Raw genomic sequence first — 24,308 nt, 5'->3', positions numbered from 1 at the left:
GCATTTTGCTCTTAATATATTTGTACAAAAGTAACAATTTCCAAATGAGAAATCTACACATCAATGTTGACTATTATGGTTGCAGTTTGAGACAACAAATTCATCAGTAATTCACTCCACTGCAAACAAAATACAAAGTACTAAAGTAAGTTAGTCTGCATAGGAAAGAGTTCCTCTATGACTCCTTTCCTCTATCAGTTGGCTGCACAGATTCTATTGCAACTGTCAATGAGAGATACAAGGCTGTACTATAAACAAGGTAGTTCAGATGATTGGAACTTAAAATAAGGAATGAGGTTTAATGACAGAACATGATTTCTACTCAAATATTAAATGACAATTTTCTAGCTGTATCAACTATCTGAACTATACTTGCCGTAATGGTATGAGTTGCCTTTCCTTCCTTGGCCAGAGAAACTAGAATATACTGCATATCTTAAAAATAAAAGATATTACATGATTATGATAAGTATGTGTAAATTGAATCGCAATTAATACGCAAGCATGATCTTGTCCTTGTGAAGTTGTTCCTTGGTCATTTTAGGAAATTTCAGCAATTTTTGAACAAGAGACTTCTATCTTAAATTCTTCTTGGATGTGGAAGAATAACAACTGCTAATAACAGTTAGTCTGACAAGGCCTGGTAACTGAATGGCCTGTAAATGAAACACCTTCCCCACTAGAAGCATAAAAGGTTATATGCTCATTTAAAAAAGGGCAGAAGCTCCACAAGAATTAAATGGCCTTAAAGGTCACCTCCTTGACATGTTCAGCAGTAGATTCATCAGGTACAGTCCTTTTGTTTATCAGCATCCAAGGTCATTATTTTACAGTCTAACAGTTGCAAGTTGGGACCTAGCCTGCTGCTGATGCTGAAGGCACCACCCAATCTATGCAGCTAATTTGAAAATGCCACAGTCAAGGCTATGAATACATACAGTGTTATCATAGAATTAAGACTTGCCACAACTACAGACATATGAGGCAGATTAAAACACATTTACATCAGTTTTCTGGAGCTTATTTTTCCTGGAACAGGTTACTGTCCTGAAACAAGACCATATAGCTAGAGGACAGCCACTCCATACCGAGGAATCCCACCTGCTCTAAGCACATGCCATAAGTACGTTGGAAGGATTTGCAGGTTGCTAATAAACATGGGCGGCACGGTGGCACAGTGGTTAGCACTGCTGCCTCACAGCGCCAGAGACCCGGGTTCAATTCCCGCCTCAGGTGACTGACTGTGTGGAGTTTGCACGTTCTCCCCATGTCTGCGTGGGTTTCCTCCGGGTGCTCCGGTTTCCTCCCACAGTCCAAAGATGTGCAGGTCAGGTGAATTGGCTATGCTAAATTGCCTGTAGTGTTAGGTAAGGGGTAAATGTAGGGGTAGGGGTAGGGGTATGGGTGGGTTGCGCTTCGGTGGGGCGGTGTGGACTTGTTGGGCTGAAGGGCCTGTTTCCACACTGTAAGTAATCTAATCTAATCTAATCTTTACCCATGTATTAACACTATTTTTGGGATCGTCAGGCAGAATGGCACTTGAACCCGGAACTGCAGAAACATTATTTGCCATGTCACAAGACCTTCAGTGTTGTAATATTCTTAGGGCAAGCAAGCACAAATAATTTCATTTCCATGTACTTTTCAGTTATACTTGGCACCTTGAAATATTTATATTTTTATGAAATATTTCTCTTTAGGTACCAAAAGGTCATGTTTGGTTAGAAGGTGACAATCTACAAAATTCCACAGATTCCAGGAATTACGGACCTATTCCTTATGCCTTAATTCGTGGTCGAGCATGCTTTAAGGTAAACAATGGCAGCAGTCCAAAATGTACAGTTTACGATATGATATCCAAAAGGTCTACATTTACTTCTTTGAATAAAATTATGTAGGATTTTTCAATATACACTGATCATAATGATGGAAAAACATTAAACAAGCAAATAAGAAGGAAACAATCATATTAAATGTTCATTTTTATTTTGTAGATTTGGCCACTGCACGAATTTGGTTTCCTGAAAGAAAGCCCTAACAGCACTTCTCCACGATGAATTTAGTAGACGGCAATGATTTATTTCTTAGTCAAACAGACATTTAAATGAAAACCAACTTCAAACCGGATGTTTTCCAATCAGAGACTTTTTAAGCACTGGATAAAGTGGTGGTGATTTTTGACCACAATATGCTGTAATCAGAACCGTTTGCAATAATAAAGAAATGCTACAAGAAGAGAACGAGGTGCACAAAAATGTTGGAGAAACTGAGGATCAACTATTAACAGGGAAACCGCTTTGGTACTGTATACCTTTATCCCCATATTTGCATGACACAATAGGCAATTGGTAATTTGCCCTACAAAATATACAGGTAAAATCAACTACAATGCTCTGGCATTGTAGTCCTATACAAAGGCATTAGTGAACCAGTTGGGGCTTTATGACAGTTACATTTTATATTCATTTTTGTTACAAATACCTTTTTATTTACAGTTTTTAAAAAAAAAATTGAATTCAAATGTTCAACCCCTTGAGATAGGGCTTAAATTCCTATTTTCTGAGTTACTACCACAGGCCTGTGGCCTACTTATCCAGTAACAGAATGGTGTAATTGTCCCATTTGTAAAAGTTGCATATGCTGCTATTGGCTGAGATTTCAGGAAATCACAGGTGAAAGATGTAATGTTTATATTGAACTTGTACTGGTGCTGGAAAATTCCTAAACCTTAATGCCTGACCAGAAAAGTGTATTTTCATTTCACATTCTGCATATTTTGGACAGATTGAGGGATGAGGGTGCCTTCTCCAATTTTCCTATTATTTTTACACTGAATATTTACCACAATTCAAAATTCCTGCCTTCAGCTTTTTTAAGATTTGATTTCTTCAATTATGAGCCAATTGCTATTTATGTTGCAGAACCATATCTATTGAAACATAAGCTGCTAAATCCACTTATAATGGAAGCGGAATTCGGCAATAATGCATATCTTGCACATGTGAGAATACGATTGTTCCAAGCTAGACTTCACATGTCTGGCTGGAACCTAACTCAGGAAGCAGTAACAAGTCTACAGACACCAGTGCATTGTTGGGTTGAATGAGCTGGCTCATTCTTGCTCCCAACAAGTAAACCCCAGCAAAATGACTGTGATAGCAACTGTTCATACCTGCCAGGATTGAGTTTGGCATTGCTAGTTTTATTTCATCAACTTGCCTCTGACTATTGTCAGTACAGGAAATCTTGTATTCTAATGCTGTAATCACTCTAATTATATTTTCTCCGATATGATGTGGAAACATCGAGCTATATAAAGGATTTGTATTGCATTATTGTAGGTGTTCACTCATACCACATCTTAAAATGCCTCCATACCACATACGGTGCCAAATTTGCTCAGTTGGATGCCAATGTCTAAATGTTAACTTAAGATACCAAAACAGGTGCTAAAGGACAGCTGACATCAACCAGTTTATCTCATTTATGAATGACTGCACTTGTGATTGTGGAATTTATCTTGTAAAGAATCAGACCAAACTCAATGGGCGAAATGGGCCTCTTTCTGTCTGACTAAACCCCTGTTGGTCAATGTCTTTTGGTGATAGAACACCTACAGCATTTCAAATTTCTGTATTTTGTTGATTTAAAAACAGAACTGTAGGAATTAGTGTTGAACTTCTCCAATAAAAAATTTATTGTATTCAAAAAGATGTATTTTCTCACTGGCAACACTTGGTTGAGGAGTCTTGACTATGACAGAATTTATATTGCATTTAGTCAGCCTAAATTTCCAAGTCATATTTGAATTATGTTACAATCCTGTTACAGGCTGTTAATGTTTAAAGAGAAATCCAATACCTTACAATTAAGTGATAGAACTATGCCATGAAATTTCACATTTTTTGTAAAATTTATTCATAATCACATTTATTTATAATAACATTGATATAAAGCAAGGATCATTAACTTACCACAAGTACTTATAAACTGCAATATTATGACATGAGTTATACTTCTATTTCCAACAAGATCATCCCACCTGAGGCTTCCCTTATACATGAGGAGGATCTTAAAGGATAATGTAGCTTTTTTTTTTAAAAGGGAGGAAGTGCTGGGTGTCTTGAAATGCGCAAAAGTGGATAAATCCCCAGGACCTGATCAGGTATACCCTAGAACTCTGTGGGAAGCTAGAGAAGTGATTGCTGGGCCTCTTGCTGAGATATTTGTATCATCGATAGTCACAGGTGAGGTTCCGGAAGACTGGCTAACGTTGTGCCACTGTTTAAGAAGGATGGTAAGGACAAGCCAGGGAACTGTAGACCAGTGAGACTGACGTCAGTGGTGGGCAAGTTGTTGGAGGGAATCCTGAGGGACAAGATATACATGTATTTGGAAAGGCAAGGACTGATTAGGCATAGTCAACATGGGTTTGTGCATGGGAAATCATAGTCTCACAAACTTGACTGAGTTTTTTGTGGAAGTAACAAAGAGGACTGATGAGGGCAGAGTGGTAGATGTAATCTATATGGACTTCAGTAAGGTGTTTGACAAGGTTCCCCATGGGAGACTGATTAGCAAGGTTAGATCTCACGGAATACAGGGAGAACTAGCCATTTAGATACAAAACTGGTTCAAAGGTAGAAGACAGAGGGTGGTGGTGGAGAGTTGTTTTTCAGACTGGAGGCCTGTGACCAGTGGAGTGCCACAAGGAGCGGTGTTGGGTCCTCTGCTTTTTGTAATTTACATAAATGATTTGGATGCGAGCATAAAAGAGATACAGTTAGTAAGCTTGCAAATGACACAAAAATTGGAGGTGTAGTGGACAGCAAAGAGGGTTGGCTCAGATTACAACAAGATCTGGACCAGATGGGCCAATGGGCTGAGAAGTGGCAGATGGAGTTTAATTCAGATAAATGCGAGGTGCTGCATTTTGGGAAAGCAAATCTTAGCAGGATTTATACACTTAATGGTAAGATCCGAGGGAGTATTGCTGAACAAAGAGACCTTGGAGCGCAGGTTCATAGCTCCTTGAAAGTGGAGTCGCAGGTAGGTAGGATAGTGAAGAAGGTGTTTGGTATGCTTTCCTTTATTGGTCAGAGTATTGAGTACAAGATTTGGGAGGATGTTGCGGCTGTACAGGACATTGGTTAGGCCACTGTTGGAATATTGTGTGCAATTCTGGTCTTCTTCCTATTGGAAAGATGTTGCGAAACTTGAAAGGGTTCAGAAAAGAGTTACAAGGATGTTGCCAGGTTTGGAGGATTTGAGCTCTTGGGAGAGGCTGAACAGGCTGGGACTGTTTCCCTGGAGCGTCGGAGGCTGAGGGGTGACCTAATAGAGGTTTACAAAATTATGAGAGGCATGAATAGGGTAAATAGGCAAAGTCTTTTCCCTGGGGTCAGGGAGTCCAGAACTAGAGGGCATAGGTTTAGGGTGAGAAGGGAAAGATATAAAAGAGACCTACGGGGCAACGTTTTTACACAGAGGGTGGTACGTGTATGGAATGAGCTGCCAAAGGAAGTAGTGGAGGCTGGTACAATTGCAACATTTAAGAGACATTTGGATGGGTATATGAATAGGAAAGGTTTGGAGGGATATGAGCCAGGTGCTGGCAGGTGGGACTAGATTGGGTTGGGATATATCGTTGGCAGGGATGGGTTGGAGCGAAGCATCTGTTTCCATGCTGTACATCTCTATGACTCTATGACCAACTCAAAAGGTAGGCCTTAGCTCTCTGGAATTCACTTAAAGTTTCCTCAGTGTTCCAGCTATTCTCCGTGAGATTTTATGGGAATTCACCCATTAACTTTTAGGCAAAGTGACTGAGGTCAACTGTTTTTGGATGTTATGACTGGAGATGGCTCAGCTCCTTTTTCTGGTTGCTAGCAGATACACAACTGCCTTTTCACAGACATTCAAGCGCACTGAGTTAACGTTTATGCAATAACGTTTGGTCAGGACCAGTATAGTTTTATTCCAAGAGCTTCAAGCTAAGCAAATATTTCAGTGTCTTTCTCTGTCACATTTCTCAAACTGAACTCAAGTCCCCACTACTTCCTGTGCTGCAAGGGATACAATTGGCCTACAGTTAAAAGAGATACAAACATTTTTGAAGGGTCACTGGACCCAAAGTGTTAATACTGCTTTCTGTCTGCAGATGCTCCCAGACTTGCTGAGGTTTTTGTCCAGCAAAAGAACATTCTAATCTCCATAGCCCATCTCCATGACTATGTGGCATGCTTCAGAATGTTCTCAAATAGAAATTGAAACTTCATCTTCAACACAAAGCTTTAATTCTGTAACTATTTCAATAATTAATCTGCTCATGGATGCAATTATCCACTGTCTAGATGTTTCAGGTCCTATCAAGTAACCCCTTTTGTTTGCAAGCTGGTTTCACCCTCTTTTGATCTGGGAACTATCTACATAATTTGAATCTGTTATTGAAGTCGGATAGATTTTCTCACTCCAAGAAGCTAAAATGAAAGATTATTTACTGCTCTACCTCTCAGCTTGCAGTATATGCATTGATTAGTTTTTAACTATAATTAGCACCAAGATTGTTTGAATTGAATTCACTTAAGATGCATATCGATTTCTTAAATAGATGTTCCCTTTATCTCGCATTGGAATTTAATTCCAAAAACTATAAGTTATATTCTAAAGCAAATGAATTATGAACTAGATGTTTGGAACAAATGCATTTTTCCAAATATAGATGAGAGACAATCAAGCAATGAGTTTTTGGATTAGATTCCCAACAGTGTGGAAACAGGCCTTTCGGCCCAACCAGTCCATACCGACCCTCTGAAGATTAACCACCCAGACCCATTTCCCTCTGACTAATGGACCTAACACTATGGACAATTTAGCATGGCCAATTCACCTGACCTGCACATCTTTGGACTGTGGGAGGAAACCGGAGTACCCGGTGGATGCTAGGAAATTGTTTCCGTTAGGCGAAGAAACCAGGTCCCGTGGACACAGCCTTAGAATTAGAGGGGGTAAACTCAGAACAGAAATGCGGAGACATTTCTTCAGCCAGAGAGTGGTGGGCTTGTGGAATTCATTGCCACGGAGTGCAGTGGAGGCCAGGACGCTAAATGTCTTCAAGGTAGAGATTGATAAATTCTTGATGTCACAAGGAATTAAGGGCTACGGGGAGAATGTGGGTAAGTGGAGTTGAAATGCCCATCAGCCATGATTGAATGGCGGAGTGGACTCAATAGGCTGAATGGCTTTACTTCCACTCCTGTGTCTTATGGTGTTACCAAGAGGAAACCCATGCAGACACGGGGAGAGTGTGCAAACTCCACACAGACAGTCATCCAAGGCGAGATACTGGATTAGTGGTGCTGGAAGAGCACAGCAGTTCAGGCAGCATCCAATGATCAGCGAAATCGACGTTTCGGACAAAAGCCCTTCATCAGGAATAAAGGCATTGAGCCTGAAGCGTGGAGAGATAAACTAGAGGAGGGTGGGGGTGGGGAGAGAGTAGCATAGAGTACAATGGGTGAGTGGGGGAGGAGATGAAGGTGATAGGTCAAGGAGGAGAGGGTGGAGTGGATAGGTGGAAAAGGAGATAGGCAGGTCAGACAAGTCCGGACAAGTCATGGGGGGGACAGTGCGTGTTCCGAGGCGGAAGATGAGGCGTTCTTCCTCCAGGCGTCTGGTGGTGAGGGAGCGGCGGTGAAGAAGGCCCAGGACCTCCATGTCCTCGGCAGAGTGGGGGGGGGGGGGGGAGTTGAAATGTTGGGCCACGGGGCGGTTTGGTTGATTGGTGCGGGTGTCTCAGAGATGTTCCCTAAAGCGCTCTGCTAGGAGGTGCCCAGTCTCCCCAATATAGAGGAGACCACATCGGGAGCAACGGATACAATAAATGATATTAGTGGATGTGCAGGTAAAACTTTGATGGATGTGGAAGGCTCCTTTAGGGCCTTGGATAGAGGTGAGGGAGGAGGTGTGGGCACAGGTTTTACAGTTCCTGCGGTGGCAGGGGAAAGTGCCAGAATGGGAGGGTTGTTTGTAGGGGGGTGTGGACCTGACCAGGTAGTCGCAGAGGGAACGGTCTTTGCGGAAGGCGGAAAGGGGTGGGGAGGGAAATATATCCCTGGTGGTGGGGTCTTTTTTTGGAGGTGGCGGAAATGTTGGCGGATGATTTGGTTGATGCGAAGGCTTGTAGGGTAGAAGGTGAGCACCAGGGGCGTTCTGTCCTTGTTACGGTTGGAGGGGTGGGGTCTGAGGGCGGAGGTGCGGGATGTGGACGAGATGCGTTGGAGGGCATCTTTAACCACATGGGAAGGGAAATTGCGGTCTCTAAAGAAGGAGGCCATCTGGTGTGTTCTATGGTGGAACTGGTCCTCCTGGGAGCAGATACGGCGGAGGCAGAGAAATTGGGAATACGGGATGGCATTTTTGCAAGAGATAGGGTGGTAAGAGGTGTAATCCAGGTAGCTATGGGAGTCGGTGGGTTTGTAAAAAATGTCAGTGTCAAGTCGGTCGTCACTAATGGAGATGGAGAGGTCCAGGAAGGGGAGCGAGGTGTGAACTGAACCTGGGACCCTGATGCTGTGAGGCAGCAGTGCTAACCACTGAGCCACCGTGCCATCCCAAATTAGTGATTAGGGTTGAAAATGTACATTTGTGTTTTCCAGGAAGTTAAAATAAGAGCAGCAACAGGATTGGTTTTGAAACTGAGGAGAAAGTGTAGGGGAATGGTGACTGCAGGTGCCATTTCATGGCAATTTCAATTTTAAAAAGATATCAATGATTCAGTGTCTAGCTTATTAATTTATAAATAGTACTGAAGTGAATAATGTTGCAACATATCTGTTTGTTAGGCATAGTACAAGTGAGATTAAAATCTAAAATGTGATTTTTTTTTAAAATTAATGGATAAATGCCAATAAATATCCAGGGAATAACCATACATTCAACACTTCAAACATATTAAAACATATTTTACAATTTAGGTAAACAAGATTATTCATCCTTTATTCACTTCAACAATGTCCATGTTCACACCTCAGACACTGATCCCAAGCATAGAAAGACTTCTTCTCTGCCTTAAGACATCATCCACTTAATATATTTTCCTACAAAGTCACATTATGAGTGCATGCTTCACTGCTGTAATGTATTCATACAAACATAAACTGGTCCTATTATTTATCCTCCAGCTGCTTAAGAAGACATTAGTCATTCCTAAGCATTTGCAAGAAAAAAAATGAGTGTTGAGAGGATTTTCATTTCAGACTCAGGCTATTTAAAAGTTAGGCCGACATATTACTAAAACTTGCATTCTAACCTTTTGTTTTAATTCAACTGATGGAGTCATTTAAGTTTCAGCCAGGCAGCTCCATAAATCAGTACTTCATCACAGTCAGCATTTCTAATATTCATTCTGCATGACAGCTGCTAGGCTTCTGTGGACGATACATTCTAAAAGAAAACTCAATTGAAGGATATCAACTTCCGTTCAAGATCTCTATGCTGAGAGAGCAAGAGTTGCAACAAAGGAGAAATACGTTTTCTTCCACTTCTTCTTTTGAAAGAACATATTCACCACCGCATCGACAATTGTATTTGTAGCACTGATCAGCTTGGAAAAGAAAAGTATAGTCTGATTAATATTTCTGTGTTGCATAAATCAAACTTTTACAATGTCTGGACCTTATTAAAATATAACATATCATTACATCGGAGTTCTATTGTTAAAAAAAGTGCACATTTCTAGTGCTTTTAAATTCAATAGAATGTTATTAACTATACATATGCTTCGGTATTACATTAAGATAAAACCAGCTGTTCACTAATCTGATACATTGTTCAATATGGAGGAGAGGTTCAAACTCTCAACCTCAATCACCAAGATGATTTGATTTCATCTGTCTAAAAGTGCTCTCTGCTCTTACTCCAAGTTGATAGTGGAAATTTCCAACCCGAGTACACCAAACCTCTTGCTTCTTTGACCCAACATTGATAAACTTCAATTTCTCAGGACAAGTAGACTGAGAATGGAAGAAAAACACTTTGGCTAAAATTCTGCTGTTCCAAGTCACATGAATATATCACAATTTTAGGTTCCTACATAGTCTTACACCATTTCATCTAAACAACCACCTCTAGTCTTGCATTTTCTGCTTCCCCCACTTCAGCAGTGTATAGCATGGAAACAGACCCTTCAGTCCAGTTCGTCCTTGCTGACCAGATATCCCAACCTAATCTGGTCCCATTTGCCAGCACTTGGCCCATATTTCTCTAAACCCTTCCTACTCATATACCCATCCAGATGCCTTTAAATGTTACAATTGTACCAGCCTCCAACACTTCCTCTGGCAGCTCATTCCATACACACACTATCCTCTGTGTAAAAAAAAAGTTGCCCCTTAGGTCCCTTTTAAATTTTTCCCTTCTCACCTTAAACTTATGCCATCTAGTTCTGAACTCTTCCAATCCAGGGAAAAGACCATTCTATTTACCCTGTCTATGCTCCCTCACTATATTATAAACCTCTAAGGTTACCCCTCAGCCTCCAATGCTCCATGGAAAACAGCCCCAGCCTATTCAGCCTCTCCTTGTAGCTCAAATCCTCCAACCCTGGCAATGTTTTGTAAATCTTTTCTGAACCCTTTCAAATTTCACAACATCTTCCGATAGGAGGGAGACCAGAATTGCAGACAACATTCCAAACGTGGCCTAATCGATGTCCTGTTCAGCTGCAACATGACCTCCCACCTCCTGTACTCAATGCTCTGACCAACACTTTGTTCATTTAACTCTACCCTTTTGTACACTCTCTCTTTCCTACTCATTGTTGTGTAAACTTCAGCCAGACTCTGGTCTCTGGAAATCTCTCCCAAAGCTTTCAACTTTCTCACTGAAAAATGTCTCAAATTCTCTTTGATCAACTTTGCAATATTGCCTCATCTATTCTTTGCTTTCTTGGTTTGGCTTCCTGCCTTCCCATAGTGCACTTTCTGAAATTGCGTGGATGTTGTACAAGTTAGCTGCACTAAATGTTGTGGTAGCACTAGTAATGATGATGTCTCTATAATTAAGGCATGGCCCCATAATTGCAAGTTGCAGGTGGGATCATTATTGGTGCTGTATTGCTGGTGTTATTCTCAGTTTCAATGAGCTATTACATAATTTCAAATTAAAAATACAGTGACCAAACCTAATCCATGTAAAAATATCAAAAATTGCTTCTCAAAGCTGTATATTCCCAAGGCCAATGATCCAAGGTACCATTGCAAACGGACATCCCACTCTTGGAAGAGAATACTAATAACAAAAAATAGCTGTGTCTTCAACACATTGCTCTGGAAAGTGTTCAAAAAGAAATAATAATTGGCAAAGAAGCAAATACGTGACAGCCCACACAAAAAAAAAACCAAATTACATAGCCTCACCATACATTCCAACCTAACTTCTTTCTCTTGCAGCGTTGGGTCATTTCCCAGGCTGCAAACTCTTCCTGACAATAAATACTACAGTGCTTGGAATTTATGTTCTGGCATGGTTGAGCTCACTGGGATTCAGGGTGGGTAACCCCAAAATGGACTGCTGAGGATTGTGAAACTCTGTGCTTTTGCATTGTGAAAAATGTTTGAAAAGAAAGATATGAAACTGCCCTCCAGGTCTCACCCCCAGCATCCTGACACACTCCTATGTCAGCAGGGAACTTTCAGAGATACAAAGTTAATACCTAAATCCCTTTGTCATTGAGCTTTCTTCCCACATGTCCTCACTACTGATTACAAACAATCAAGTGCAGTTGCTTGATTAATATTGCATCACATAATGCCCACATACAGTTAGTTATTTTTAAGCAGTCCTTGAACTTCCCAAACCATATCCTATTGCATAGTTGACTTTATAGTTTTTGTAATTAATGTAGCAGCCATTTTCCATATATCCTCCATGTTGAGCAACACTTGGAGGAAGCACTGAGGTTAGTAAGGGTGCAAATGTACACTGGGTGAATTTCAACGTCCACCACTAAGAGTGCTTGGCAATAGCACAGCTGATTGAGCTGATCAGATCCTAAAGGACATAGCTGCTAGATTTGTTTCTTCCCTCACCACCTGCCACAGAACCAGAGGGAAAAACACATATCATCTCATCATTTGCAGTCTGCCTCCAGCTTGTACGTGACAATATCAATTAAGAGTGGCCATCACACAGTCCTTGTGGAGACACCTTCACATTGAGAATATCCTTTATTCTGTTGTATAGCACTACCGCAATGAATTGGCACCAACTTTGAACAGATCATGCAACTCAAGATAGTACTTCATGGATACCCAGCCAGCCATCAATAATAGCAAAACTGCACTCCAGCGTAACCTGCAACCTCATGGCCTGCATATTACCTACTCAACGATTACTATCAAACCAGGAGATTAACCCTAATTCAATAGAGTACAGGACAGCATGCCAGGAGCAGCACCGGGCATACCTAAAAATGAAGTGTCAACCTGATGCAGCTGCCAAACAGGACTACTTGCATGCCAAATAACATAAGCAGCAAGTGATAAATAAATCTAAAACAATCCCACACCAATGGCTCAGATCCAAGCTCTGCAGTTCTGCCACATTCAGTTGTGAATGGTGGTGGGTCAATTAAACAGCTCACTAGGGGAAGAGGCTCCACAAATAGCCCCATCCTCAAATAATGGAAGAGCCCAACATGAGTGCAAAAGATAAGGCTAAAGAACTTTCAGCAATCTTCAGTCAGTAGTGCCAAGCTGATAATCCATCTCGGCCTCCTCCAGTGATCCCCAGCATCACAGATACAGTCTTTAGCCAATTTGGCTCACTCTACGTGATATCAAGAAATGGTTGGAGGCACTGGATACTACAAATGCTATAAGCCCAGACAATATTTTGATAATAGTACTGAAGACTTCCGCTCTAGAACTTGCCACTCACCTAACAAAGTTCTTCCAGTACAGTTAGAACACTGGCATGTACCCAACAATGTGGAAAATTGCCCAGGTATACCCAGGTACACACAAAAAGTAGGACAAATCCAACCCAGCAAATTACCATCCCATCAGTCTACTCTTGATGATCAGGAAAGTGATGGAACATGTCATCAACAGCATTATCAAGCTACACTTGCTCAGCAACAACCTGATCAGTAATGCCCAGTTTGGGTTCCACCAGGGCCATCCAGCTCCTGACTTCATTACAGCCTTGTTTCAAACATGGAGAAAAGAGCTGAATTCCAGAGGTAACATGAGAATGACTGCCTTTGACGCATTTGATCAAGTGTGGCATTAAGCAGACCTAGCAAAAGTGAAATCAATGGATATTGGGAACAAATTCTCCACTGGTTCAAGTCATACCTGGCACATATGAAGATGGTTGTAATTGGAGGTCAACTATCGCAGCTCCATGACATCGTTGCAGGTGAACCTCAGGGACCTAGGCCTAACCACCTTCAGATGCTTCATCAATGACCTTCCTCTATCAGAAGGTCAGATGTGAGGATGAGCTCTTATGATTGGATGATTTACACCTTCTCAGATGCTGCAGTCCATGTTCAACCACAACAAGATCTAGCCAATATCCAGGCTTGTGCAGAGAACTGCTGAGTTACATTCATGCCATACAAATGCCAGGCAATGACCATCTCCAGTAAGAGACAATCCAACCCCCACCATTGACATTCAATAGCGTTGCCAACAATGAATTCAGACTATCAAGATCCTGGGAGCTATCACTGATCAGAAACTCAAATGGACTCACCACATAAACAATGGCCACAGGAGCAGATCAAAAGCTGGGAATATTGTGGCGAGTATTTCACCTTCTGACTCCCCAAAGCCTGTCCATCATCTACAAGTCAGATGTGTGATGGAATACTCTCCACTTGCCTGAACAGCTGTGGCTTCAATAACACTAAAGTAGCTTTACACCATTCAGGGAGTGCAGCCTACTTGTTTGGCATCGCATCCATCTGCATTGACACCCTCCACCATTGACACTCAGTAGCAGTATTTACAAGATTCACCTTCCAAGCCCACAACCACTTCATCTAGAAGGCCAATGGCAATAGATAATGGAAACACTACCACTTGCAAGTACCCTCTAAGCCATCACCATTGTGATTTAAAATATATATCACCATTCCTTAATTGTCACAGAGTCAAAATCCTGGAATCCCTCACTAAGGACATTGTGGGTCAACCTACAGCTCATGGATTGCAGCAGTTCAAGAAAGCAACACACCACCATCTTCTCAAGGGCAGTTAGGAGAAGGCAATAAATGCTGCCCAATTAGCGATGCCCATGTCCCATAAGTAGTTTTTTTTTAAATCAAGAAGGCACAAAAGAAATGAAACGAGTAATGAGTTCATTTATTCTTGTTGACATTGGTTGAGTCCAAAAATATGAACCAAGGCACAGAAAACTCATTTATTTAGCTTCAAATCTAAAATTTCCACCTGAACCATCAGCATGTCTCATCTGAAGGATGGGAACTCAGACAATGAAACATACCCCCACTACTGCACTCACCTATCAGCCTCAATTGTGCATGCAATCTGCAACTCACAACCCTGACACAGGAGTAATATCCATTGCCACTTATATCAAGAGTTTCAAAACCTTCCTAACCTCAGCAACTTCCAGATAAACCAGCACTTATTCTTACCTGCAACCCAATGCATGTCTTCTAAAGGGACTTGTGCATCAACTGGCCACGTCTGTGACATGGTCACTTCTGAAACATAACAAGAAAGAGCAGTTAATTTCATCAACAGACAGTAATAGTTAATTTTGCAGAAATATGTCACATTTTCAAATAATTAATTTTCCCTTAGTCTTTATTATGTAGAATGTAGAGAACAGAAATGGATCACAGTTCAACTGGGTCTATGCCAGCATTTATGCGGCACGACGCATTTTATTCCCATCAACATCTTCTACTTCTTTGTCCCTCGTAATTATCCAACTTCTCCTTAGGTGCATCTATGCTATTTGCCTCAACTACTGGTAGCACATAACCAATGCATAACAAAATTTCTCACGAGCTCCTTATTGAATGTATTAGTCATGATGTGGAGGAGTTGGTGTTGGACTGGGATGGACAAAGTTAAAAATCATACGACACCAGGTTATAACCCAACAGATTTATTTGGAAGCACCAGCTTTCGGAGCGCCATGCCTTCATCAGGTAGTTATGGAAAATAAAACGCAGAATTTATAATAAAAGATTACAGTGTCATGCAGCTGAAATGACATATTGAACAAATCTGGATTGTTGTTAAATCTTTCATCTTTTACAATGTTTCGGTTCATTAATATGTAAATCCCAGAACTTCTTTTCAGTCACATTCTCAAGATAACTTGAGATTTTATAACAAAAGGTGACATCTCAGCTCAGACGATGCATTAAAAGATGTGAGGTTAGTGTCTGGCTGTATCCCAATCTTGAGTCAGACTGATTCTATTTCCAAAGTGGAATTTAAAAAATATTACATGTATTGAGTGCCTGCAGATTGTGCATTTTTTGAGCAAAATAGAATGTATCTGCAAATATAAATTCACTCCATAGACTTATCTGTGTGCGCGCGTGCATATGAGGCGGGGGGGGGGGGGGGGGGGGGGTAGAGAAGACACACACACACACACACACACACACACACACACACAGAGTGAAAGAGACAGAGAATTTATTAGTGAGCATCTCATCTTTCTGTACAACCCCTAGTTTTGACCTGCTGCGCTTTTCCAGCAACACATTTTCAGCTGATCTCCAGCATCTGCAGGCCTCACTTCCTCCTCGACTGATTTGTATAATTTGAATCAGCGCAGCAAAGGAGATCTGCTTGCTCCAGACACCTGCTAACAGAGTAATTTACAAAATGCCTTGTAACTTAGGGCAGAACAGATCAGAGCTCAAACGAAAATGCAAAACTGGAGCGGAAATAGACCATTCGGCCCATTCAAACCTGCTTGTCATTCAATAAGATCATGACTGATTTGTCTTTCAAGTTCCTTCTTCACATTTACCCCCTAAATCCTGATTCCCTTGCCTGACAAGAATCTACCTCTGCCTAAAAAAAATTCAATTACCTCACCGCCACTGTCTCCCGAGGCAAAGTTCTAAAGTTGGACAATCCTCAGAGAATAAATTCATCGTCATCTGCGCTGAAATGGTGACCCATAATTTTTAACAGAGACCTGAGTTCTGGATTCACTGACAAGGGAAACATTCTTTCCATATCCACCTTATCAAGATCATCCAGGATCATCTGTGACCATGCAATCTTTCTTCAGTACTGCCCTCGGGGTGTTAGACTAGATCTTACATTTCCGATCTGCAATCGAATGTAATCAGTTGATTCAGAATTGAGTGTGCTTCCAGTGGATTCTAAATAAGACCGACAGAGCTTTGGGCAATATTCTGACATAAATGCGTTGATGCCAAGTATTTACTGCAAATGGCAATACAACATGTCTTCCACATCAAATATCATTATTTGACCCAAATTACACGATATCCACTTTGGAATTGATTCTCAATTTTTGTTTCTTAGCATTCCTGTTAAGGACATTAATTATTTTGTTACGTTAAAAACTCTACATAAATACAACTTATTGTTGTATTGGAGTAGAAGCACAAGCTTAGTTAAAATATATAAATAAAAAGAAAGTGAAAGATGTGGATGAAAAGATAATCCGGGAGTCATAATCCCTGAAAACACAAGGCACAGGCAAATAATAGTGAAACAGAAAAGGCCAGTAGATGTTTTGGTTTCATAGAAAGCAGCAAAAATTTATAGAAGACATTGATTGGGCTACAGTGAACAAATTGAGCACAAGTTTGACAGACTAGTGAAAGGACATTAAAACCATTGAAAGTAAACAGCACAGAACTATCAGATTGATGCAAGAGATGGGAAGCTCATGTTCTAATCAGATGCATCAGTATTACAACTGAGTAAAGATAACTACAAAGACATGAAGGAGGAGCTAGACAGGGTTGATTGGAAGGGGATCTTAGCAGGGAAGATGGTGAAGCAGCAATATAGGAACGTGAGAGGATAATTTGGCAGGCACAGCAGAAATTCAACCCAAAGAAGAATAAATATATTTGGGGAGGACAAGGCAATTGTAGCTGAGAAGGAAAATCAGGAAGAGTATAAAAACCCAAACAGAAAAAGTACAATGTGGTGAAGATTAGTGGGAAGCCAGAGAACTGGAAAGCCTTTAAAAAACAGCAAAGGATAACTGAAAAAAAACAGTAAGTGGGGAGAGATGAAATATAAGAATAAGCGAGCGAGTAATATAAAAGAAAATTGCAAGAGTTTTTTTAAGGTATCTAAAAGATAGAAGATAGGCAAGAGAGTGTGCATTGCACTGCTGGAAAATGAGGTTGGAGAAGTAGTAATGGGAAACAAAGAAATGGTGGAGGAACAGAATTTGCTTCAGTTTTCACATTAGAAGACATCAGCAGCATACCAGAACTTCAAGAAAGTTAGGGAGCAGAGGTGAGTGCAGTAGCTATCATGAAGGAGATGGTGCTGGAGAAGCTGAATGGTCTGAATGATGGACCATTGGACTATACCCAGAGTTCTGAGGGAGATAGCGGAGGAAATTTCAGAGCCATTGAATCACAAAGTCAAGGAGGGCTGGAAGATTAGTAAGATAACATCTCTTTTTAAAAAGGGAGAGAGGCAGATAGGAAACTATAGACTGGTTAGCCTGTCCATAGTTGTTGGTAAAATTTTAAGAGTCCATTATTAAGAATGAGATTGCAGATTACATGCAAGTGCATAGTAAAGTAGGGCTTAGTCAGCATTGCTTCAAGAGTGCATAAGGAGTACAGTAAGGGACTAAGTATGTAGTCTTGCGTAGTACTCGTGTTGAGGATTATGGTGGAGGTGTTGTTGCCTATCCTTCTTGAATCTGATTTGCGGGTCAGGGAGTCAAGGATCCAGTTGCGGGGGGGGAGCAGAGTCTGAGATCTCGGAGATTCAAATGAGCTTTGATGCTGTTGAAGGCAGAACTAAAGTCAATAAATAGGAATCTGACATAGATGTCCTGGTTATCCAGACATATGGCCTTGTATCCAGGGATGAGTGTAGGGCCAGGGAGATGCTGTGGACCTATTGTGATGGTAGGTGAAATATAATGGATCAAGGAAATCTGGGAGACTGGAGTTGATGCATCCCACTACTAGCCTCTCAAAGCACTTCATAATGATGAAGGTCAGAGTCACTGAGGTAGTCATTACGGCATGTTGCCCATTTATAAATCAAATGCTGCTGTTGTAACAAGGGAGGTCACTTTCAGGAAATGTGCCCCATAGCAACTTACAGCCACAGAAAACAGAAGATCGAAGACATACAAAGGTGATATAAGGTAGTAGTCTCTAGTACAAGATAAAATCAAACTTTTTCTAAGGAACCCAAACCAAACATTTTATCATGTTGACATGTGTGTCAATTGGCATCGCATGGATTTCAAGTTAGACACAAGAACAAATGTTATCAATCAGCAAGCCTCAACTGCCAAGACAGTGTTTACAGCCAGCAGAAGTTCAACGACATGGTCCATGGAGCACTGCACTTAAGGCTAAAAGGTATGCTACAAGCAATTGTCCACCATAGACAAAACCAAATAATAGAAGATGAGAAACAAAAATTGCTGGAGAAACTCAGACGGTCTGGCATCATCTGTGGAGAGAAAGCAGAGTTAACATTTAAAGTCCAATGATCCTTCTTCAGCACTGATGATAGGTAGGAAAAGAATTGTATATGCTAAAACGCGGGTGGGAAGGGGCAGGTGTAGAATAAAGGTGTAAGCAATAGGTGGAGGTACAGCCCATAGGAAGAGAAGAGGAGTTAGGCAGACAACGAATGGAGAATAGTAAGCCAGGGAGAAAGAAGAGCTGTCTGTAAAAATAACACCAAGTTTCCAGTTTCCTGCCACTTCAACACACCACCATGTTCCCTGGCCAACATTTCTGTCTGGGGTTTGCTGTAGTACTCCAGTGAGGGTCAGTGCAAGCTGGAAGAACAGCATCTCATTTTCCACTTGTGGACCTTATAGCCTTCAGGACTCAATATTGAGTTCAATAGTTTTAGGGCATAAACAGAGTTTTTGATATCCTTTACCCACCTTACATCACAGGATCTGGCATCAAGGCGGCATGGTGGCTCAATGGTTAGTAGTGCTGCCTCACAACTGCAGGGACCTAGGTTCGATTACAGCCTTCGGTGACTGTGTTACATTGCATGCTCTCCCCTGTGTCTGCATGAGTTTCTGCCAGGTGCATGGTTTCCTTCCACAGTCCAAAGATATGCAACTTAGGAGGATTGGCCACACTAAGTTACCCTGTAGTTTGGAAGGATGTGTAGGCTAGAGAGTTAGCCATTCTAAGTGCAGGGTTATGGGGATAGTGTGGTGGGATGCTGTTTGGCGAGTCAGTGGACTAGAAGGGCTGAATGGCCTCTATCCACATTGTAGGAATTCTGTGATCACATGAGCTGCTTTCAGCACTACCAATTCATTTACACCTACTTGTGGTCCCAAAATCAGATAATTTTTCTCCTTAGCTTTCCATTATCTATCCCTTTCTCTACCTGTCTTTCTCCCCCTCGAAACTCCATCTCCACCTATTGTGTATTCCATCACACCCACCTTCCAAGTGTTAGCCTGTATACCACTTTTTCTTAGCTTTCATCAGTTCTGAAGAAGGCTCCAAAATATTGACATCCACATATGCTACCAGACCTGCTGCGTTTCTCCAGCAATTTCTGTTTTCTGTTTCAGAAAAAACATTCCCCACAGTGAGCATTTGATCATGAATTCATCCCTCATTAGAAAGGCAAGAAATATTACCTTCTCAATATTTCTTAAAAACATACAACCATTCTGTAATCATTTTGTACATATCTAACTTCAGTTACTAGAGTCTCTGCTGGACCTCGATGGCTCCCCTGTGAAGATCATGAAGAGCACCAAATTTCTTGGCATATACCTGGCGGAGAATCTCAGCTGAACCCTCAACACCAGCTCCGTAACCAAGAAAGCCCAGCAGCATGTCTACTTTCTCAGCAGGCTGAGGAAAGCCCAGCTCCCACCCCCCCATCCTCACCACATTCTACAGAGGGTCATTAGGAGTACCCTGACCTGCTGCATCACTGCCTGATTCGGGAAGTGCACCGTCTTCGTTCATATGACCCTACAATGGATAGTGAGAACAGCTGAGAAGATCATCGGGGTCTCTCTTCACTCCATTACCAAGATTTAGTTCACACACTGCATCTGAAAGGCTAACAGCATAGTGGAAGTCCCCACACATCCCTCACTCAAACTCTCTTCCATCCTGCCATCAGGCAGAAGATACCGGTTTCTCACGGCCAGACTGTGCAACAGTTTCTTCCCCCAAGCCATCAGGCTCCTTAAGACAGTTTAATCAGACACTTTCCCATCTAATATTATTTTGTATTGCTGCTAGGAAAATATCTATTCATCATTCTTCTGTTACACTGTAACTTGCATGTTTTGCACTTCTTAAGCACTTTATGCTATGTATGATTGTGTCGTTTATGCTGTCAATGTAGCACCCTCAGGATTGGAGGAACACTGTCTTGTTTTTACTGTATCAGTTGTATATGGTAGAAAGAACAAATAAAAATTACTCTACTCTAAATATAGCAAGGTACTACACCTCTGGTCAAAATTCCTGAAGGAAGGTCTAGAGCCACAAGTATGACAATGACTTAATACCACTAACCTCTAGTGACACACAAATGATGTAGCCTGAGGTATTGTACGCAATGTTGCCATAAACCTAGCATTAAAATGTGAAAGTCAAGATTCCTTCACTAGTTTAAGAGGGTAAACATAGAATTTAAAAATAAATGGTTGTTTTCTTTTCATTCACAATGCCATATTCAAAACCTCCCAAATATGACAATATGGGAGGTCTTCTATCAGCCTATCACGCCTGCATTTTTAAAAAAAGTTATCAAATTAATCCCACTTCTCTGCAATTCTCCATAGCCATGAAAATGTTTCTGTTTCACGTAGTTAATCAGTTTGCTTTTGAAAGTCACAATTGTAATTGCCTCCCTCACCTCTTCACACAGCACTTTTTTGATCACCATAATTCCCTTTGGAAAGGATTGTCAACTCATCAACCTCCTGGCTTTTTCTTTGCTAATTGCATTCAACAACAGTTATAGAAGGTGAATAAAACTTTTATTATCAAAACTATTCAAGCATTTTGGTCAAATCGATAGGAACCTTGAGAAAAAAAGCAGGAATTAAATGAAATTTTACAAGATTTTAATACAACTAATAAAGTTAGTAAAGAAACTTGTGAAATTCCTGCATCTTAGACTTAAAAATCACACAAGTTATAATCAACAGGTTTAATTGGAAGCACTAGCTTTTGGAGCATTGCTCCTTCATCAGGTGGTTGTTCTGATGAAGGAGCAGCACTCCAAAAGCTAGTGCTTTCAAATAAATCTGTTGGACTATAATCTAGTGTTGTGTGATTTTTAGCTTTGAACATCTCAGTCCAACACCGGCACCTCCAAATTATATCTTAGACTTAACAGTGAAGGAGGTGGTGTTTAAGTAAGTCAGCCATATTATTTCCAATGGCTGGCTCTTTTCAGTATCATTTTTCTGGTTTTCATTTCCTTCATCAATATAATAGATTCGGATTTCATGATCTCTTGTATATGGCAATCTCATTATTCATTTTGTACAATTTTTTTTAGAAATTGGACTAATCAATTCAGTCTCAAATTCAAAAATTGGCTCCCCTGGTTCTGCACTGCCCGAAGAGATACAAATCAAATGCCACAGCTTTGCTGCCAATGTGTAGGCTGCCATTGAAATTATTTGAGCAGAATAGCTAACTAACTGTCCCTGCACTACCCAAAGTTCAGAAGAGTGCTCTTGTGGGTGACCCTATGTGGGTCAGCAGCAACATGTGAAGCCATGGTAGCATGATGTCATTCATCTCTAGTGGCTGATGTGACAATCAACTTCCATCAGTACACTTTGCCGCTCCTTCCAAGTCGGTCACCAAAGTCCTCTATTGCAGGACTCATCTGTGACATTTAATTAAAGCACAACACGGTGGATGCTGAAAATCTGAAATAAAAACAAAGTACTGGGGAAACTCAACATGTCTGTTGGCCTCTGTAAGGGGAGAACAAGTTGACTTTTTGGCTCCAAAGAAGTCACACCTTACTTGAAATATTAACTCTGCTTCTCTCTCCACAGATACTGCCAGACCTTCTTAGCTTCTCCAGCTTTCTGTTTTAATTTCATTTGTGATCTTGTCATGTGGTGAGCTGGTGCAAGAATCAGCTTTTGCAACCAAGCCAGGGACAGTGACTCATACTTGGTGACTTACTTACTGTAGATCTCAACTCTGTATCAGCTCTTAGACTACATTAGGTGTCAGCATCTAAACTGGTGGTTCTGTGTCATTGCAAATCTAATGGTAGGACCTCCTTATTACTGATGCCATTTCACTCCTTCCTTTAGGGTTGTCGCTGGCAGGGATCATTTCCTGGCTATCTTTAAGCCGGAAATAAAATTATGTGTGGGAGGGTGGATTAGTGGAAGGTGGAGTTGGGTAGAAATCCACCTTTTTGATTAATTATCCAATTCTTTTCTCCACACATTTTGACAGTCCATTACAAATTATAATCACACTGCATTTTGTTTGCAAATCATAAACTGATATTTTCTGGCTCTTGATCCTTCAGGCACTGAAAATAGTCCCTCTTTTAATGATTCTTCTCTCAAACTTCCCTTCCTAAACAAAAGCCACAGCTTCATCAATCTATCCACAAAACTGAAGTTGTCATTTTCAAAGTGTAGTGATTGGAATGAAGTCAGGCAGGTGGACCTCATAGAATAAGAGTTCCCTAATTTGGACTGTTAACCTGCTCAGGGAGTCCTGCCTGACGGATATAAACTAGAGATTCAGGGGGTCTGTTCACTCTAGGAGCCAGCTCTGAGGTGGTTGGGTTAATGTCATGTACTATGCACGTGTAAATAAAGGATGACTTGGTGACAGGATATCAGTTATTTCACAAATATTTCCTGTAAATATGTTATGCAGTGCCTGTAAAGCTTTCATATTCTTCCTGAAGTGTAGTTCCCCAATTTAGACAATATGCCAGTTGAGGCTAAACCAGTGACTTTTTTTAAAAAAAAAGAAAGGTAGTTAATGATCTTAACTGAGCCTTCACTTCCACAAACTCTCAATTTTCTGAATCTACCATCTCAAGTAATTCTTACCTTACTAGATTGTGGTGGATTTGTCAGTGATTGAGTTCATAGCTCACTCCAAAGACTAGGAGCATATCATTCAGGCTTATGCTCACAGTGCAGCACTGAGATTGTGGTACATTGTTGAAGTGCTGTACTATGTGTGACTTGTTTAACTGACATTTTCTCTGGCCCGCAGTTGTCTGTAAATGATCTCATTATAATCTCCTTGCTTTTGTACTTGTGACTTTATTTACATAGAAAACATATAGGATCTTAGCCTAACAATGTTGTGAAACTGCACTGCCACCTTCAATAGTTTGTGCACATATATCCAAGGCCTTTGCTCCTTCACCCCTTTAGAGGTGTGCCCTTTACTTCACATTGCCTCTCATCATTCTTCATGACATTTCATCACTCTTTTCTGCATTAAACTTCTTCAGTCCATTTCAGCAGCTCAGACTATATACTCTTGAAGTCAGACTTTATTAAGTAAATGAGGTAAGTAAATCTTCACACACAGGCTGGTCTCAAATTGCAGCACTTGTGCCCAGAAAATGGTGGGAATGGACTTTCTGCCAAATGAGCAAAGCTTAAATGTAAGTATTTAATATAAACAGTGCCTTTTACAAATAACATCCTGAAGTAAATTAATACTTTTGTAGTGTTCTAGATAACATAGCAGCCAGTTTGTATACAGTAAATTCTAACATAGACCAACTTGATAGTGATTGTTTCATCTGTTTCAGTGATGTTGGTTTAGGGATGATAATATTCTTTGAAATTGTGCTGTGGGATCTTTGATGCCAAGCAAGGGGCCAGAAAGAACCTCAATTTAAATACATCACACATAACACTGTACTGCACTTCCAACAATGTACCATGCTCTCAAAACTGCACTGGCAGCATAAGCCTGAATGATATGCTCCAGTCTTTGGATTGAGCTGTGAACTCAAGCTCTGACTAATTCACCACAATTTTAGGCAGTCAAGAATTAGTAGATGATAGGTTCAGTAAATGGAGAGTTCGTGGATATGAAT

General features: G+C 40.8%; 2 protein-coding genes across 11 annotated transcripts in view; one reads left to right on the top strand and one right to left on the bottom strand.

Moving 5' to 3' along the window:
• Positions 1 to 3,719, top strand: part of immp1l (inner mitochondrial membrane peptidase subunit 1) — a 177,956-nt gene extending 174,237 nt beyond the window's left edge. For all 4 annotated transcript variants that reach the window (XM_072592574.1, XM_072592575.1, XM_072592576.1 and 1 more), the window contains 2 exons: positions 1,701 to 1,811; positions 1,995 to 3,719. In XM_072592574.1, coding sequence (XP_072448675.1) covers positions 1,701 to 1,811; positions 1,995 to 2,057 — 174 coding nt within the window. In that variant the 3' untranslated portion in view covers positions 2,058 to 3,719. The remainder of the gene's footprint in view (positions 1 to 1,700; positions 1,812 to 1,994) is intronic.
• A 5,257-nt stretch (positions 3,720 to 8,976) lies between these two features.
• dnajc24 (DnaJ (Hsp40) homolog, subfamily C, member 24) overlaps positions 8,977 to 24,308 on the bottom strand; it is a 94,735-nt gene continuing 79,403 nt past the window's right edge. For all 7 annotated transcript variants that reach the window (XM_072592582.1, XM_072592580.1, XM_072592578.1 and 4 more), the window contains exons 5-6: positions 14,669 to 14,737; positions 8,977 to 9,604 (exon numbers count right to left, since the gene is read on the bottom strand). In XM_072592582.1, coding sequence (XP_072448683.1) covers positions 9,471 to 9,604; positions 14,669 to 14,737 — 203 coding nt within the window. In that variant the 3' untranslated portion in view covers positions 8,977 to 9,470. The remainder of the gene's footprint in view (positions 9,605 to 14,668; positions 14,738 to 24,308) is intronic.

Source organism: Chiloscyllium punctatum, chromosome 22 (genome assembly GCF_047496795.1).
Source record: "Chiloscyllium punctatum isolate Juve2018m chromosome 22, sChiPun1.3, whole genome shotgun sequence".
NCBI lineage: Eukaryota > Metazoa > Chordata > Chondrichthyes > Orectolobiformes > Hemiscylliidae > Chiloscyllium > Chiloscyllium punctatum.
This window is presented reverse-complemented; position numbering and strand designations above follow the sequence as displayed.